Here is an 18321-nt window from a genome sequence, read left to right as displayed (position 1 = left end):
CTGGTGTGAGGCAGAGGGCCAACACTGGTTGTTTGTCCATGTGGATATCCAATTGCTTCAATAGCACTTTCTGAACAGATCACCACCCTCCCACCCCCATCAAGTACAATAGCATTTTAAAATCAATCAATCAATTATTTGAAAGACAGTCCCAATCTGCTGGTTCACTCCCTAAATGCCTACAATAGCCAGGACTATGCCACACCAAAGTCAGGAGCCAGGGACTCAATCTGGGCTTCCCACATCCCCAGCATGGACCCAACTACTTGAGCTCCCAGGGTGCACATTACCAGGAAGCTGGGATAAGGAGCTGGAGCCACTTTTTAATAAATCAGGAGACTGTGTGTATGTGTGTGTGTGTGTGTGTCTGGGCGGGGGGGTATGCTTCCTTACTCTGTTCTGTTTCTATTGACCTTTCTGTTCATCCTTGTGTGGATACCCTGCTGTCTTGAGTGTTGTAGCTTTATGGTAAGGTCTACAGTTTCCTTCAGTTTTCTGTTACTGGCCTAGCATTGAGAAGACTCCAGTAATTCTCGAAGCCTGAATGGATAAAGGAGTGAGTTGCAGAGGAGCAATTGTTGTCACTGCTGTGTCACTGCTGGTACAGTTAAACCCATCTCGCTGTGTGGCCAGGAGTGACGGAGACCGCAGGGAGTTCCTACACCCCTGGCAGAACACACTGTCTATGCCCCCCAGTCTCCCCGGCCATCATCCCTTCTATCACACAGCTGTATTCTAGGGTGTTCTCTGTTTCCCTGCATGGTTGACAGAAGGCTCGGAGTCCCCGAGGGAGCTGGTCAGCAAGTGTGCCTTCCGTAACACAGTCACTTGATTCTAAACAAGATGCCATCACAAGAGCAGCGAGCAACCTGTGGTAAACTGACGAGAGAGAGGCCGTGGCAGCCCGCATGGGCTACAGGTGTGTCTGGGCGGCGCTGATGGACACCGGCACAAGGCCAGACGACAGGTCTGCCGGAGCTGCCCAACTCGCGGCTCCCAGCTCAGCCTTTGTTCTTCCTGAAGCTCTTTCACCCACAGCGCTTCCTGGACCACTGGAGATAAAGAGGTCAGGTTAAGTTCACGGTGCACACGGAGTCCGCACAGGTGTCCGGGAGCCTCTTTTAATCCCTACAGGGAAAAACAGATATAAATAACTGATGAGATAGGTGGACAGGTAGATAACTGGGTATGGAAGGGTAACTTAGGTTAATTACCCACAAGCACATGACCTTCACCAGGCCCTTGCTCGGAGCCGGCAGCAATTCCTGTCTCAGTGGGAGCAAGGCTTCATTAAACACTGTAGATACCTTTCCAGGTGAAAGACAGGCCAGGCCGGCTGGAAGGCTGCTGGAGCAGTGTGGGGTGGAGAGTGGGGGGCTGGCGCGGCCCGCTGCCTGGAGGGTCTGCGCTGCAGAAGGCACCGGATACTCTGAGTCCAGGTTCTGGCTCTTGGCGCCTTAGGGACTTTGGGCCTTAGTTTCCTCATCTGTCAAATGGGAAACATCAGTGCCACCTGCCGGATGGGGTTCTCGTGAGGAACACATGTGCTGATTTGTGCAAAACCCCAAGAGCAGCCCCGACCCACAGAAAGGGTTCGTTGTTTTCAGTGTAGACACTCACCCTCAGCCACAGGGGACCAGGGCTGAGTCTGGACCTGGGCAGGCCTGGCCCAGGGCGGTTCTTGACCATGACACACGTTCCTGCTTTCCACGGGCCTGTCCCTGGGACTGCGTCCTCCCCAGAGACGTCGGTTTCAGCCTGGTCCCTGGGCTCTAACAGGAAGACAAACACTAGCCAGATCCAGCTCACCTAAAATTGCCCAGGTTTCTTCTTGCTGTGAATGGAATTTGCCAAGCTCTGTCTAGGTCGTGGTGTTGGGAGAAAGAGGAAAAGTAGGAACACAAAGGCCACAGCCACCCAAGGGGAAAGACTTAAGAGCCTTCGAGAGAATGAATAATGCACCACTCATTGTTGCAGGAAAATATCAAGAAACTCAGCCCTAAGGTGAGCAGTGTCAGGCAGTGAGCTGCCCGTGGGGTGGGCTTTGGTCCAGGCGCGGGAGGCGGTCGTTACCCAAGGAGGTTACCCTTGGGTTACCCAAGGACTTCCTGGAGGAGCCAGGACTCTGGGAAAGAAGGTAGGGTCCACCTGTGCTGCCCTGGCCAAGTTCAGGGCCCTTGGGGGTTTCTGCGGCATTGGACTGCACTTGGCATTCAGATCCTGCCTCTGCCCCTTCTCGTGTGGTCTGGAGCAATTACCTAGGTCTTCCTCTGCACACAGAAGACACCTGGGAGAGCCCATTTGTTGGTGTTTGGCATATTTGAGGCACACAGTAGGTACTCAGTCAACTACTTTAAAAATGTTTCCTACCTTACTCAATGCCCACTGGAAATAGTAAGATGAGGAGGGCCCAGTCCAAGGGGAGACAAGTTCACCAGGAAAACAGGTTAAGCCCCAGGCCTGACCCCAGGTGACAGCCTGTGTGGCTTCTCAGGGAAGCAACGCTATTGCACCTGCTGGATTAGCAGAGGACGTCTTCCTGCCAACACTGGCCGTCCTTGGGAACCTAGGCCATGCCAGTTTTCCATGAACGACTCCAGGCCGGAGGGTGTAAGGGGCAGGGGTCTCTGAAAACCTGCTCCGGCCCAGCAGCATGTCTCTGCCCACCCCACACCATCCGCACAGGGTCGTGCCTCCCCCAGCTTTCTGACCACAGACAGCTCTGTAGGATGTGCCTGGCACACCAGAGCCTTCAGTCTGGAGCTGTTGTCATCACTACTGAGCCCAGAGGGCCACATACCCAGAACCCACCCCCAGGCAGTGTGGAGTCTAGAGGGTCTGCACTGGGTGTTCTGGGCCCCAGAGCCGCAGAGCCTGGCATGGCCCGCCCTGCACTTTGCCTGGGCTGCACCTCCCTCCAGGCCACGCCTCCTTCTACCACTAACATTTTCCTTTGTCTCCTTTCTCCTCCTGATCCCCAGGGATCGATGGGTGGAAGCAGGGAGTTCAGAGCATGCTGGCTGGAGCGAGAGACAGCTAGGAAGAGTGGAGGGCCCCGGAAGTCTGGACCCAAACACCATAGGCTGAACCTTATCCCTCTGCAATGGGAGCTGTTGAGGGTTCTTGATGGTGGGGGGGAGGCGGGGGAGTTGGCAGGTGAAGAGATTTCCCTTTCCACCATCATCATGGGGTGCAGTGGGGCTGGGAGGGAGAGCTCTAGGCAGGGGGCTCCTTAGAGAGGCAGTTGGAGGAACTCAGTCTGCAGAAAAGAAAGCTGTGTGGCAGCCTGACCAGGGCTTCCCAAGCACACAGGTGCCGGGGCCTTTCTCCTGAGAGCCTGTTTCTGCGGTCTGTCTGGGGTGAGGGCCCGAGGCCCAGGATATTTAGAGAGGGGCATGGGCCATTCAATCCTAGTGTTAGGGCACCTGGATAGCCCCATTCCTTATCCCCAGATACATGTCGGACAGAGCCAGGATGGCAGTGGACAGGCAGGGAGGGAGCTGGGGCAGGAGGGAGGGGAAAGATAAGTCAGAAAGGAACTATATAGAAAATTGGTTTTCTATAAAACCATTTCAGACCTGAAACCTAAAAGTCCTAAGAGGAAAACTGAGGATACATTTGACCACACACAATCAAACATTTGTCTATGCAGTCAAGTTCAAGGCCAGTTATAAATAGGAGGAGCTATATGCAGCCTTTGTATAAAGAATCATCCCCAGTACCAATGGAACTGCTATAAACCAGTAAGAAATATATAACCCATTAGAAACATAAGCAAAGGATATGAAAAGTAATCCCCTGGGTGAAATAACTGGGTAATAAATTTTGCAAAAATGCTAAGCCTGGCTAAGATATCAAGAAATAAGTATTTTTTAAAATAAGATGTCATAGGGGCTGGCTCTGGTGCTGTGCTGCAGTAGGTTAAGCCTCCACCTATGGCTCCAGCATCCCAGGTACCTGTTGGAGTCCTGGCTGCTCCTCTTCCAATCCATCTCTTTGCTGTGCCCTGGGAAAGCAATGGAAGATGACCTAAGTCCTTGGGCCTCTGCACCCATGTGGAAGACCCAGATGAAGCTCCTGGATCCTGGCTGTTATGGCCATTTGGGAAGTGAACCAGCAGATGGAAGCTCTCTCTGTGTCTCATCCTCTCTCTGGAATGCTGCCTCTCAAATAAGTAAATAAATCTTTTTTTTTTTTTTTTTTGACAGGCAGAGTGGACAGTGAGAGAGAGAGAGACAGAGAGGAAGGTCTTCCTTTGCCATTGGTTCACCCTCCAATGGCCGCCGCGGCCGGCGCACCGCGCTGATCCGAAAGCAGGAGCCAGGTGCTTCTCCTGGTCTCCCATGCTGGTGTAGGGCCCAAGCACTTGGGCCTTCCTCCACTGCACTCCCCGGGCCATAGCAGAGAGCTGGCCTGGAAGAGGGGCAACCGGGACAGAATCCGGTGCCCCAACCAGTACTAGAACCCGGTGTGCCGGCGCCACAAGGTGGAGGATTAGCCTATTGAGCCACAGCGCCGGCCGTAAATAAATCTTAAAAAAAAAAAATAAGATACTGTTATGGTAGGGAGGATGATGGTCCATAGCACCTGTGAATATGCTTCCTGTCGTGGCAAATATGATTTTGTGACTGTGGCTGAGGCTCTTGGGGTGGGGAGATGATCCTGGTTTGTCTGGGTGGACCCAAGGAATCCCCAGAGTTCTCGCAAGTAAGAGGGGAGTCAATGTTGGAAGAGCTCGGGGTGAGAAGGTGTGCCCTGGAGGATGCAAGGGGCCGGGAGCTAAGGGATGCTGGCCAACTCTGAAGGGTGGCAGAAGTTCCGGCAGGTCCTTCTGTGTTCCCCAGGGACCACCATACACATTAGTGTGTTTATTCAACTGCTGTGAAAGGAACCAAGTCACTGTGGCTTCAGCCAGACAGAGCTGTGTTTCTCTCTCGGGGCTAGGTGTCTCTGCTTCACAGCATAGCGCTGTCCTCTGGCCCTGCTGTCCCCTGGGTACTGTTCTTGTCCATGAAGTTAGGGCTGTGTCACCACCACCACCTCCCTGCCCCTTCCTGAGAAAATGGGCAAGTGAAGGCGCCCACTTTTCTTCCAGCTATGATGTAGGTGCTGAAGCTGCAGCTGCAAGGAAGCCTGGGAGATACCAGATCTCGCTGGGTGGCCATGGAGCCAGCTAAAGCTCAGGGGCCTTCGAATACTAAAGGCAATGGCTGGTAGGAGAAACGCACGGTCTCTGCCGCCTCTCTCATTCCCAGCCAGAGCCCCACCCTTGGCCTTGGCCTTGGGCACCCTCTTTGTCTAGACCTCCTTCTGTGGCTCTCTGCTGGATCCCCCCATTAGTCTCTCAACCCATGTCCTCACGGCTGGCCCATCTTGTCACCACCGAGCCCACAGCCACTTTTACACTTCTTTGCAGGGGAAGAATCATGCTGTGTCTTGCACACATACATGCAAATGCACACACGTGCAAGAGCCTTGCACACAAAGACTCCCAAGGGAGGACAGTGGTTCTGTTGGGGGATTATTAAATAAGAGTGCCTGCCTCGTGTCCAGCCTGTGGTCTTGTACTGAGTCCCCACCTATGCAAGTTAAGTGGAAGGTTTGCTTTATTGGTATCTTGAGATTCATGTTTTACACTGTCAGTATTATTTGTGACTCTATTTTGGTATATTGAAGAGTGTGTTTGGTGTGTGTGTGTGTGTCTATGTGTGTTTGGGGTGTGTGTGTCTGGGTGTGTGTGTGTATGTCTCTGTGTGTGTCTGTGTGTCTGGATGTGTGTCTGTGTGTGTGTCTGTGTCTCTGTGTCTGTGTGTGTGTTTGGGGTGTGTGTGTGTGTCTGGGTGTGTGAGTCTGTGTGTGTGTGTGTGTTTGGGGTATGTGTGTCTGTGTCTGTGTGTGTGGGTGTGTGTGTGTTTAAGTAAATTACAAGCAAAGACCTTTCTTAAGCTCACAGGTCTGGGGTCAGGTTTGCCTCAGAGCTCCTGGGGCAGCAGGCCCCGCCCCTTTCTCACCTCCACCTTATCTACCTTGGCTTGGGGCCTAGGCTCCTCAGTCAGAGCCTAAGGCACATTCAGGCTGGCCTCCTGCAAGCTCTGGTAGAGCTGTCCATCCAATTAGCCCACCTCCCACCTCCCCCTCTGGTGGAGCCCCCCGCACGTCCATCTGAGCTGTGGCCATGGGGTCCCAATGCCTGGGAAGCAGGCGGTACCTCTCAGTTCAGGTGCCAGGCTCAGGCTGCCTCGCCTTGGCCCTGCTGGCTCCTCCATCCCTCCCTACTCCCCTGAGGCTTCTGTGACTCCAGCCCCGCAAGCTCTGCTTCTTCCCTGTTGGGCGTTTCTAATTGCCATACCTATGGAAGCTTCTAGAAGTAGGAGCTAAGTTGCTGTGTTAGCCAATTGAAGCTCAGGTTACCTTTGTGATTCTATGTCTAAGCCAGAGCTCCCTGGGGGCCGTGGCCTCAGTGGCCTCAGTGACCAGCAGTGTGAACCCCGTGGCCATTCTTCCACCTCCAGCAGATGATGTTTTCCCTCTTTCCCCAGCTCGGGCCCCTGTTGGCCCGGCTCCTGGGCGCTGTCAGGGAAGCTCTGAGCCTGTTTCTCTGGTGACTTTTACAGATGCCCGCTCCAGTTCCTGGAGAAGTGACCTTTCTCCTCTGGCACTCCGAGCTCATGCTAAAGCCTCGCGCATGCTCTCAGAACCCCAGAGTCATTTCCTTGGCGTCTCTTGGTCACAGTGATGAGAGAAACCCTTCTGAAGGAGTGTGGCGCTTCAGCAAGACATTGGTTATGCCATGTCTAAACAGGCGCACTTCCAGGGCTGCCTTCCTTTGCGCTCTGCCAGGTTCCCCTGCACCTGCAGTCCCAGCTACCTCTCTCGCTGCCCCTCAGCCCTATCGGGACACAGAAGAGCCAGGTGGCAGAGAGCACTGGTCCCGGAATCCTGGGCCGGTGGTCCCCGCTGTGGCTCACTTGCCCCTCTGTGTGAAATGAAGGCCCCCCTGGCTGCATGCTGGGTGGCCTGGTTGTTCTTCCCTTGGTGGGTGCAGGCAGGAGACCCTTCCCCGGAGGGGCACCAGGCCCCACTCACAGGTGTCGTCCGCACACAGACCTCAGGCAGGTGATCCTGGCCCAATGAGTCACCTGATGACATAATAGTCACCTGACCATCTCTCTCTCTCTCAGCCCTTGCCCCTCCCACCTCACCCTGGGAGTTACACCAAACCCCAGCCACTGGGCACTTCCCCCTCCCACCCCTGCAGAGCCCTGTGGCTCAGGGCAGGGACCACCACCACAGGCCCAGATCATGCAGGGGCCGCCTTGGCCCTCTGACCCCTACTCAGACTCATCACCGCCCACCCATGCCACAGGAGCCACCCGTCCGTCCATCATACGAAGCAAAGCTTACCACTAACTAGTGTTCTGGATGCTCTGAGGTCCGGGTAGGAAGGGGTCAGTAGAAATAGTAAGTATAGTCTCCCTTTATTAGCTATCCATGGCGTCCTACGGGCCTCCCCCGACACAGGTGCAGCCAGCCTGGGAGGCCCCTCTCAGCTCAGAGAACAGTGCTCTGTCTGCATATGACATCTGTCTTGTCTGGCAGGCCTCAGTGCCTCTGCCCACCCAAGCTTAGGCAGGCCAGGCCTGGGCTGGCACTGTCGGGACTGGCTCCCGGACCCCAGCCAGTCCTCCCACCGCCCGCAGCAGCCACAGTGAGTCCAGGTCATATATGGAGAGGCCAGCGCCCCTGTGCAGATCCCGGATGGCTCCTGATGCTCCTGCTGTGGTGCCCTGGGTCATGCCGGTACCCGCTGTGCCGCAGGAGCCTCAGAGGACGTTGCTCATCGAGGTGGGAGGCGAGGCTGGCCGGGGCCCTGGAGGCATGGGGTGGCCCAGTTCTGCTGCTCTCCTGCATGGTTTTCTGGGGAAGTCACATCATGCATGTAGCCCTCAGCCTCCTCATCTGTCAAGCGAGGGGGTCGGACGCGACGGTCCCTTGAGAATCCACCAGGGGACTGTGGTGGGATTGCAGTCCTCAGGACAGCAGAGATCTGAGGTTAGTAGCAGACACCCAGACGTGGTTGGCCCATGTGTCGGGTCTCCGTTGAGCTGGCCGTAAGGGTTTGCCTGGGACTGTCCTGCTTTGTTCCTGTTGCTCCTCTGTGATGAGTAGCAGTGCCCCTCTCACTCTCACAAGTGTCCACTCTGGAAATCTGCAGCCGCTCTGTTGACTGTGACGCGCCGACCCTGTCTGGTCAGAGCCACCTGCAGCCTGGGTGTGTGGTGGAGCGGGCACTGTTTCCCATCATACAGATGAGGCCACTGAGGCTGAGCGTGCTCATACCCAGTGAGTAGATGGCAGAGCCCAAGCCCCTGTCCCTCGCTGCCCTGCAGGTGCCAGAGCCCACACGCCTCCTGCCCCCAGTGCCCCCTGGGGCCTCAGAACCCAGAAACACCTTGGCACCAAAGCCACCTGCCCCCCAGGCAGAAGCTGGTGAGGGAAGGGTGGGTGGTGCTTGGGTACACAGAGTTGGGGTCTGCGGTTCCAGCTGAGCTTAACCTTCCAGGGGTCTCAGGCAGGTCTGACCCCGAGTCCCAGCGGCTGCCCAGGCCGTGGACAAGTGACAGTAACCGTCTCTTCTCTTTTGTCAAGCAGAAGAGCGTCACTTCTCATCCAAGACTGTTGATCCCCAGCAGGGGGCCACAGGAGAGAAGAGGCCGGAAGGGAGCCGCCCCCAGCATCCAGCGTGGCATCTCTCGTGCCGGGACCAGGGATGACTGGGCCATGGACACAGACATCGCCCACCTTCCACTGTTCGCATAGCACACGGGGGACTCTTAGGGACCACTTGCCACTGCCAACTGCAACCACACGATGGCAATACTGACATCCCACATGGCGTGTTCCTGGCAGACATGCAGGCAGGAAGTGCCGGTGCGTTTCCTGTCTGTGAAGTAGAGGGCCATGCCTCACCAGTATGACCTGCCCTGAGGTCACTTGCAGTCAGTGACACTTGCAAAAAAAAATAATAGAATTCCCAAAGCCGTCTGGGGTTTGATTTCCACAGCTCTCGGCCAAAGCTGGACACCTCCCTCTGGGACACCTGGATTGCTCGTAAATGCAGCCTGCCCGGACCCTCCCTGAATAGCCTCTGAAATCTCTCCGAAGGTCATGGATCCTGAACAAAGTGCTAAGGGCACCAAGAAGGCGGAGGGAAGTCCCCGGAAGCGGCTGACCAAAGGAGAGGCTGTGCAGCCCAGCGTCACTTCCGGCGTCCCATACCCAGGCAGCGGCACCGCTGCCTCCCAGGAGAGCACGCCCCAGGAGCTCCTAGCCCCGCAGCCCTTCCCGGGCCCCTCCTCGGTCCTCCGGGAAGGCTCTCAGGAGAAAACGGGCCAGCAGCAGAAGCCCCCCAAGAGGCCGTCCGCTGAGGCCACAGTCCACATCTCACAGCTTCCGCAGCACCCTCTGACACCAGCATTCATGTCGCCCGGCAAACCCGAGCACCTCCTGGAGGGGTCCACCTGGCAGCTGGTCGACCCCATGAGACCCGGACCTTCAGGCTCCTTTGTGGCCCCTGGGCTCCACCCTCAGGGCCAGCTCCTGCCTCCTCACGCTCCCATCATCCCCGCTGAGGACCTGCCTGGCATCCCCAAGGTCTTTGTGCCCCGGCCCTCCCAGGTCACCTTGAAGCCCACGGAAGAGGCACCCAAGAAGGAGAGGAAACCCCAGAAGCCGGGCAAGTACATCTGCCAGTACTGCAGCCGGCCCTGCGCCAAGCCCAGCGTGCTCCAGAAGCACATCCGCTCGCACACGGGCGAGAGGCCCTACCCCTGCGGCCCCTGCGGCTTCTCCTTCAAGACCAAGAGCAACCTCTACAAGCACAGGAAGTCCCACGCCCACCGCATCAAAGCGGGCCTGGCCTCGGGCATGGGCGGCGAGGTGTACCCGCCGGGGCTGGAGATGGAGAGGCTCCCCGGGGAGGAGTTCGAGGAGCCCACCGAGGGAGAAAGCACAGACTCCGAAGAGGAGACGGGCACCGCGGCCAGTCACGCGGCCGAGCTCTCCCCCAGGCCCAAGCACCCGCTGCTCTCCAGCGGTGTGTACGGCTCCGGGAGCCACGGCTCTGGCCACGAACGCAGTTCCTTGTCCCAGTCCAGCTCGGCGCCGTCGCTCGAGGACCCCTCTGCGTTTGCGGAACCTTCCTCCGAGCACCCCCAGAGCCACAAACCTGAAGACACCCACACGATTAAGCAGAAGCTGGCCCTCCGCCTAAGCGAGAGGAAGAAGGTGATCGACGAGCAGGCCTTCCTGAGCCCGGGCAGCAAAGGCAGTACCGAGTCAGGCTATTTCTCCCGTTCCGAGAGCGCCGAGCAGCAGGCCAGCCCCCCCAACACCAACGCCAAGTCCTACGCCGAGATCATCTTCGGCAAGTGCGGGCGCATTGGGCAGAGGACCGCCATGCTGACGGCCACCTCCACCCAGCCCCTCCTGCCCCTGTCCACCGAAGACAAGCCCAGCCTGGTACCACTCTCTGTGCCCCGGACGCAGGTGATCGAACACATCACAAAGCTCATCACCATCAACGAGGCCGTGGTAGACACGAGCGAGATCGACAGCGTGAAGCCCAGGAGGAGCTCGCTCTCGAGGCGCAGCAGCATGGAGTCCCCCAAGTCCAGCCTCTACCGGGAGCCCCTGCTGCCCCACGGCGAGAAACAATCGCTGCTGAGCCTCCAGCACCCGCCCAGCACCACCCCCCCTGTGCCTCTCCTGAGAAGCCACTCAATGCCTTCGGCCGCCTGCACTATCAGCACCCCCCACCCCACCTTCCGAGGTAGCTACTCCTTCGATGACCACGTCACCGACTCCGACACCCTGAGCCGCAGCAGTCAAGTGTTTACCTCCCACCCCCGGATGCTGAAGCGCCAGCCGGCCATCGAACTACCTTTGGGAGGCGAGTACAGTTCCGAGGAGGCCGGCCCAAGCAGCAAAGAGGCAGCCTCCAAACCCTCGGAGGAACTGGAGCCCAAGGAGAGCGAACTCAGCAAAAAGACCAAGAAAGGGCTGAAGACGAAAGGGGCCGTCTATGAATGTAACATATGTGGTGCTCGCTACAAGAAGAGGGACAACTACGAAGCCCACAAGAAATACTACTGCTCAGAGCTGCAGATCACCAAGCCCAGCTCTGTGGGTGCTCACCCGCCCCCCGAGGCCGACAAGGGCCAGGCAGAGCATGAGCCGTGGTCCCAGATGATGCATTATAAACTGGGGACCACCCTGGAGCTCACGCCCCTGAGGAAGAGGAGAAAAGAGAAGAGCCTTGGGGACGAAGAAGAGCCACCTGCCTTCGAGTCGACAAAAAGTCAGTTGGGCAGTGCCGGGCCGTCGTCCGAGGCCGCTCGGAACCTTCCCCTGGAGTCCACCAAGTCACCAGCAGAACCAAGTAAATCAGGCCCCCCCTCGGAGGGACCCCTGGGCTTCCAGCCAAGGACTCCCAAGCCAGGGCCCGGTGCGGAATCAGGGAAGGAGAGGAGGACAACGTCCAAAGAGATTTCCGTCATCCAGCACACCAGCTCCTTTGAGAAGTCCGACTCCCTGGAGCAGCCCGGGGGCCCGGAGGGGGAAGAGAAGCCTCCGGCCCCGTTCTCCTCGCCCCCCGCCGCCTCGGCCCACACACGCCCGCCGCACTCGCTGCAGCCCAGGTTGGTCCGCCAGCCCAACATTCAAGTTCCCGAGATCCTGGTGACCGAGGAGCCTGACCGGCCCGACACGGAGCCCGAGCCGCCCCTGAAGGAACCCGAGAAGACCGAGGAGTTCCAGTGGCCCCAGCGCAGCCAGACGCTCGCCCAGCTCCCCGCCGAGAAGCTGCCGCCCAAGAAGAAGAGGCTGCGCCTGGCCGAGATGGCCCAGTCCTCGGGCGAGTCCAGCTTCGAGTCGCCCGTGCCTCTGTCTCGCAGCCCCAGCCAGGAGAGCGGCGTCTCACTGAGCGGGTCCAGCCGCTCGGCCTCCTTCGAGAGGGATGAGCACGGGAAAGCGGAGGCCCCTGGACCCTCCTCCGACACACGCCCCAAGCCCTTGGGCACCCACATGCTGACTGTCCCCAGCCACCACCCACATGCCCGAGAGATGCGCAGGTCAGCCTCGGAGCAGAGCCCCAACGTGTCCCACTCTGCGCACATGACCGAGACACGCAGCAAATCGTTCGACTACGGCAGCTTGTCCTCCGCAGGCCCTGCCGCGCCGGGCCCCACCGCTCCCCCGGCCCCGGCAGCTCCTCCGGAGAGAAGGAAATGCTTCCTGGTGCGACAGGCCTCTCTGAGCAGGCCTCCAGAAGCTGAGGCCGAGGCCGCCCCCAAGGGAAGACAGGAGAGTGAGGAAGCACAGCTGTCGCCCGGCAAACCTCCCACCAAAAGCTCGCTGCCCCAGATCTCCTCGGCGGCGGGCCCCTCGCACAGCGGGCACTCCGGAGGCAAGGGCCAGGTGCAGGACCGGCCCCCAAGGGGCTCTCCTCCACCCTACACAGAGGCACTGCAGGTGCTGCACCACCCTGTGGCGCAGCTCCCCCTGCCGGAGAAACCGTACCTGCCCCCGCCCATCTCCCTCTTCTCCTTCCAGCACCTCCTGCAGCACGAGCCGGGACAGTCTCCAGAGTTCTTCTCCACCCAGGCCATGTCCAGCCTCCTCTCCTCGCCATACTCCGTGCCCCCGCTTCCTCCCTCTCTGTTTCAAGCCCCGCCTCTTCCTCTCCAACCTACAGTTCTGCACCCAGGCCAGCTCCACCTCCCGCAGCTCATGCCTCATCCCGCCAGCATCCCCTTCCGGCAGCCCCCTTCGTATCTCCCCATGCCATACCCCTCCTCATCAGCGCTCTCCCCGGGGTTCTTCCTGCCGCTGCAATCCCAGTTTGCGCTTCAGCTCCCTGGCGATGTGGAGAGCCACCTGCCCCTGATCAAAACCAGCCTGGCCCCGCTGGCCACAGGAACCGCTGGCCCCTCCTCCAGCGCGGCGTACAGCAGCGACGTCCAGCTGCCCCCCGGGGCTCCCCCAGCCAGCTCCTCGGCACCCACATCGGCCCCTCCGCTGGCCCTGCCCGCCTGTCCGGATGCCATGGTGTCCCTGGTTGTCCCCGTCCGCATTCAGACCAACATGCCATCCTATGGGAGCGCAACATACACCACCCTCTCCCAGATCTTGGTCGCCCAGTCCCCAGGCAGCACAGCCACAGCAGCTCTTGCCAAGTTTGAGGAGCCCCCGTCCACAGGGACAGCTGCACGTGGGGCGGAGGTGTATGAGGTGGAGCCGGGACCGTCTGGGTTAAGTGACGAGCAGAGCAGAGGTTTCCCGACTCCATACCTGAGAGTGCCCGTGACGTTGCCCGAAAGGAAGGACCCCTCCCTGTCGTCAGAGAGTGTCTTGAGCCTGGAGGGGAGCTCATCCACTGCAGGGGGAAGCAAACGTGTCCTTTCCCCAGCTGGCAGCCTTGAACTCACCATGGAAACCCAGCAGCAAAAAAGGGTGAAGGAGGAGGAGGCTTCCAAGGCAGACGAAAAACTGGAGTTGGTGAGACCGTGCAGCGTGGCGCTTCCCAGCCCCGAGGATGGAAAGAGGCCAGAGAAACCCCACGTAGGCAGTCAGGGCCAGAGCAGGAGGGAGCTAGAAACAGTGTCCAGCCTGTCCTCAGAACCGTCTCACCCAAAGGAAGTTCCTCCTCTGCCCCACCCCGCATTGCCTCCCGGGACAGACCCAGGCTCTGAAGCTCTGAGGGAATGCGCCCAGCCATCTGGCAGACCTCACCGAAGAGGGCTGCCCCCACTGGGCGTGAAGAAAGAAGACCCCAAGGAACAACCTGACCTCCCTCCCTTAGCACTTCCCAGCTCTCTGCCTCTGTCAGAAACGCCCCCCAGACCAGCCAAGCCGCAAGAAGGTATGGACTCAAAGAAGGTACTGCAGTTCCCCAGCCTCCACACGACCACTAATGTCAGTTGGTGCTATTTAAACTACATTAAGCCAAATCACATCCAGCATGCAGATAGGAGGTCCTCTGTTTACGCTGGTTGGTGCATAAGTTTGTACAACCCCAACCTTCCGGGGGTTTCCACTAAAGCTGCTTTGTCCCTCCTGAGGTCTAAGCAGAAGGTGAGCAAAGAGACATACACCATGGCCACAGCTCCGCATCCTGAGGCAGGAAGGCTTGTGCCATCCAGCTCCCGCAAGCCCCGCATGACAGAGGTAAGTTCAGTCTTGTTTTTCTTCTCACCGCTGAGCTTAAAAAGCCCTTGTTGAGCTTTTAAAGCCACATTGTCCTCTGGTTCCATTTGCAGAACTAAAACCAACTGAGTGGGAAGATTTTCTCTGTAGCATTTGTTACTGCTCATCTTAAAGGAAACATGTTTATTGGCTTTGTCAGTGTGTCCCTCGAATCATTGGAATAGATGCTTTTTGATAAGTTAGTTATGAAGCAATAATGTTTTTCCATGAGCCTCTACTGTAAAATCAAAGATATCAACAAGGCAAACGCAATTCTCCAAAAGACTGAGTTGGAAAACTTTGCCAATGGGAGTGCTACACATTTTAAAACTTTATACTATTCCTGATTCAAATGATTTTCCCTTATCTTATCCAACTTCTCCTGCCTTCTTACTCTCTGTATCTGCTGTTCCTGTTCTCTAGGACCACTAGAAATACTCTAATTTTCAGAGTTCTAAATTTGACATTAACAACTCCTGAAATGTTCCTCCTTTCTTGTCTGTGAGTAGGATAGCAAACAGAGCTGATCTGTAGTATCCCTCTGCACCAGCCTGGGGGCAATATCCCTTACAATTGCACCCATCTATGCTGACCGCTAGGCCCTCACTAAGAACTCTCATTTACTCTTTTATTGCCTCTCACTTTGGTCCACAGTAGGAGCCAAAATATGAACTAGTCCCCTGCAAGTTTGAGCTTCAGTAATTCCAAATTTGCTTCAGACCCTAACGAGAGCAGCCTGAGGATTCAGGCCACGGTGTGTCACATTGACTGGGTATATGTGGAATAACAACTGGTCCTGCTTGTTGAGCAGCTTCACAGTGCTGGGTGCTGCAGTCCGGTCAGTGCTCACCCGGAGCTATGAGGTGGCATGACCATCTCCACTCTGTAGCAGGTGAGGGAGCCGAGGGTGAGAGGCTGACAGGTCAAGGGTGAGAGGTCAAGGTCTCATGGCAAAAGTTTGGAAAGCCAAGAATTTGAACCCAGACCTGTCTGACTCCAAGGAGTCTACTTTTATTCTCTTGAATTATTTGGGGAAAGAAAATCTTCTAAGGTGCTTTCAGAATTAAAGATGTCATTAGTGTGTTGTAGATGAGTGAGCAAGGCTGGGTTCCATAACTTTCGCTACATTCATACCTTCATTGTTGTGTCACTGGGTGCATTTGTGTGTTGTGTTGTCCTTAGCTAGGCTGCACAGCCATTGCAGGATGGCTGTCCACGTTTACTCCCTTTGATTCCCACTTTTGCCACAAATGTCACACTGATCTGCTCTCCAGCATCTTACCAGCTGTGGCTACTCCCAACATGCTGTTGTAATTATGTTTTTCCTTACAACTCTGGAGGCACCTGTTTTGTGCCAAGTGTTATGTAGAACTAATATGCTCACAACCACTTCTAAAGTCAGGGTGTAAATCACCTTTTTAGAGAGGACACAAGGGCACAGAGGGGTTAAGTAGCTTGCTCTAGGCCACACAGCAGTTAGTGGCAGAGGCTGGATATAAGCCTAGATCTCCAAAGCCCCTCGGATGATCCAGGCTTCCTCCATTTTCTAACGAATGAAATTTGCATAGGACGTTTAAGAAAAGGGAAGTGGTGATTTGGATCCATTGAATCTGACCATCATTCATCTATGATGCTGCTTTCCTAGATCGAGCTAAAAGCTGAAAAGGTTTTCTAGGAATATTCTCTTTGGTCCACTGGCACGTTTCTTGCCAGACGTGGTGCATTCGTGTAACTGCGTGACCTGTGACATGAGGCTTTTCTCCAGTTCCGCCTCTCTGCCCGGCCTCTGCTCCCGTGTGTCCAGCAGTGGGAGCTTGCCATCTCCCATGCAGTCTGTCTTTGGACACTGCTTTAAGGAAGTTCCTTAGCACCCTGTGCTGCCATTTATTATCTTGTCGCTTCCCTTCTGTGTTAGTCACTCTGAAAAGGTCCTCATGTGGCGAAGCTCCCTGACAGCCTCCCTGCGCGTCTGGGCCACCATGCCATGTTCGAGTTTGACCGTACCCTTTTTTCCCTGTGGAAGTCCTGGAGAAAGCCAAGCTTCTGTAGGGATCCACTCTGCCTCTGGCTTCTATGAGAACCCACATTCCTTGACCCTGGCTTCTCCTTCCTTGACTCTTCTTGGGGGTCACTTTGACAACCACACAGCACTGTCACCACAAAGAGATGGGGAGCAAGGACTCAGGTGCCACGTTGCCCAAGTTGGAATGCACTACCTCCCCTACTCTCTCTGGCTTCGGGCCAGTTACGCAGCCTCTCTGCGCCCTGGGTTCTTCGTCTGTAGAATTGGGATAACAATAACACGTATTAACTCTATGGGGTTAATGAAATGAGTTAAAATACGCAAAGTACACTTGCTACTGTCCTTGGCGCATTGACACTCAGGAAATGTGTTTAGCTCTGCCTGTTCACATTGGTATCATTAAAAGCCAAAATGCACCCTTGGGCTCACGCTCAATTCCAATGCTGTGTTTCCTGGTAGGGTGGTGCATTGCTACCCACACCACACCCCTCTGGTTAGGGCCCAGACCTCACAGCTGATTGTGAATAGCTGTCCGTCAGCCTGTAGGGTGCCCTTGGTCACTCCATGGGCGGTCTGGGTCAGAGCCCTGGATCCCAGCAGAAAGGGCGTGCCCAGAACCCCCGGATCAGGCAGCAGTCTAGATTCTTGCTTGGTTTCCACTTCCTGCCTCCAATTCTGAAGAGCTTAATCAGGGACCACTGAGTAGAAAGGGGTTCTGGAATGACTAGTCAAGGTCAGCTAACGCCCCTGAAAGTCTGAGGCCAGAGAAGTGAAGTAGCACAACAACTCCCCGTCTCCCACCGCTGCCACCCTGCAGTGGCCGTCTGGAGCTGCATCCAGACCCCCATTCCCAGCCAGGTGCCCTCCTGCTCAGCCCCACCCTCTCTCCGTAGGCACCGATGTGGCAGCTGGTAGGGGGGGTGGTGGTGGTTCTTAGGTTGTCCCAACACCAGAGAATGTGGTTGTTGCTCCCAGTGACTGGAAACCATGTGGTCTCTCAAAACCTTAATGACAGTGATACGAAGTAGCATGAGACTCTCACTCTGGGCGTTGCTGGCCCTGGCCCCTGGCACGGCATCACTGCTCCCTCCATGAGGCTGCACCTCCACATGCTGCCAATGGAGAGATCAGAGGACCTGTCTTTAGGATGGAAGAGGTCCGGAAAGCTCAAGGTCACAGCCATCCCTTCCCCGACTGAGCCACCTCTCATCTTGAGACCCCATCGCTCTGTAAAGAGAACGGGTTTTTGCCCCAGCATGCACAGCCTCTCTGTGCCTGGATCCCTGGGGTCATGTAGGTCAGGACTGTTGGCCTGCCTCCAGGTCTTTGGCACTAGCTCAGGAGGGGCCTGGAAGCAGAAGAGCTGTGTTCTTGTTTCTAGTTCTGCCCTTAACTTGCTGGGTAACCTTGGCTCTCTGAACCAATTCATCTCCAAAGGCAGAATCTTCATGTATTCATCCAATATTCTTCAAGGATCTTTCTGAGACAGGCCCTGTTTGGGGGTGTGGGGTGACCAAGGAGACCAAGGTGAGGACACACCCCCAGGGGTTCCCAGGCTGGTGTAAAAGACCTCGAGCAAACATGGCTTAGGTAGCAAGGCTAACTCCAAAGCGCTGGTCAGCCTCCTGGCTCTGACACCAGCCCCCAGCTCAGCCTTGCATGAGAGACCTCACCCTCTGGGGGTCAGTTAACTCCCTTCATCCTGTGACATGGGGCCCACAGCGCATCTCCCCCAAGGGGGGGTGAGGACGCAGCGAGGCAGCCCGTGCGCGGGGGTGGCGTCAGGCACCGCACTGTCGTGATGGCATGTTACCATCGTGACATTCCTGACCGAAAATGGCAACTTTAACACGCAATGATCTTGTCGTTCCCACGGCGGGCCAGGTTCACCTCCCGTCACTGGTGTCCCCGGAAGGCCAGAAAGATATAGCTAGAGTGGAGAAGGAAGACGAGACGCGAGGGAAGCTGGAGAAGGACGCTCCTGCCTCCAAGAGAGGGGAGCCGGCGAGGATCAAAATCTTCGAAGGAGGGTAAGAGACACATCCGGTTTTCAC

General features: G+C 56.7%; 1 protein-coding gene across 4 annotated transcripts in view; it reads left to right on the top strand.

Moving 5' to 3' along the window:
* HIVEP3 (HIVEP zinc finger 3) overlaps nucleotides 1-18321 on the top strand; it is a 488676-nt gene that overhangs the window by 426636 nt on the left and 43719 nt on the right. For all 4 annotated transcript variants that reach the window (XM_062191080.1, XM_062191077.1, XM_062191078.1 and 1 more), the window contains exons 5-6: nucleotides 8653-14226; nucleotides 18152-18297. In XM_062191080.1, the coding sequence (XP_062047064.1) occupies nucleotides 9169-14226; nucleotides 18152-18297 (5204 nt within the window). In that variant the 5' untranslated portion in view covers nucleotides 8653-9168. The remainder of the gene's footprint in view (nucleotides 1-8652; nucleotides 14227-18151; nucleotides 18298-18321) is intronic.

This window comes from Lepus europaeus, chromosome 5 (genome assembly GCF_033115175.1).
Source record: "Lepus europaeus isolate LE1 chromosome 5, mLepTim1.pri, whole genome shotgun sequence".
Classification (NCBI taxonomy): domain Eukaryota; kingdom Metazoa; phylum Chordata; class Mammalia; order Lagomorpha; family Leporidae; genus Lepus; species Lepus europaeus.
The sequence above is the reverse complement of the archived record's forward strand: the minus strand, read 5'-3'. Positions and strand labels throughout refer to the sequence as shown.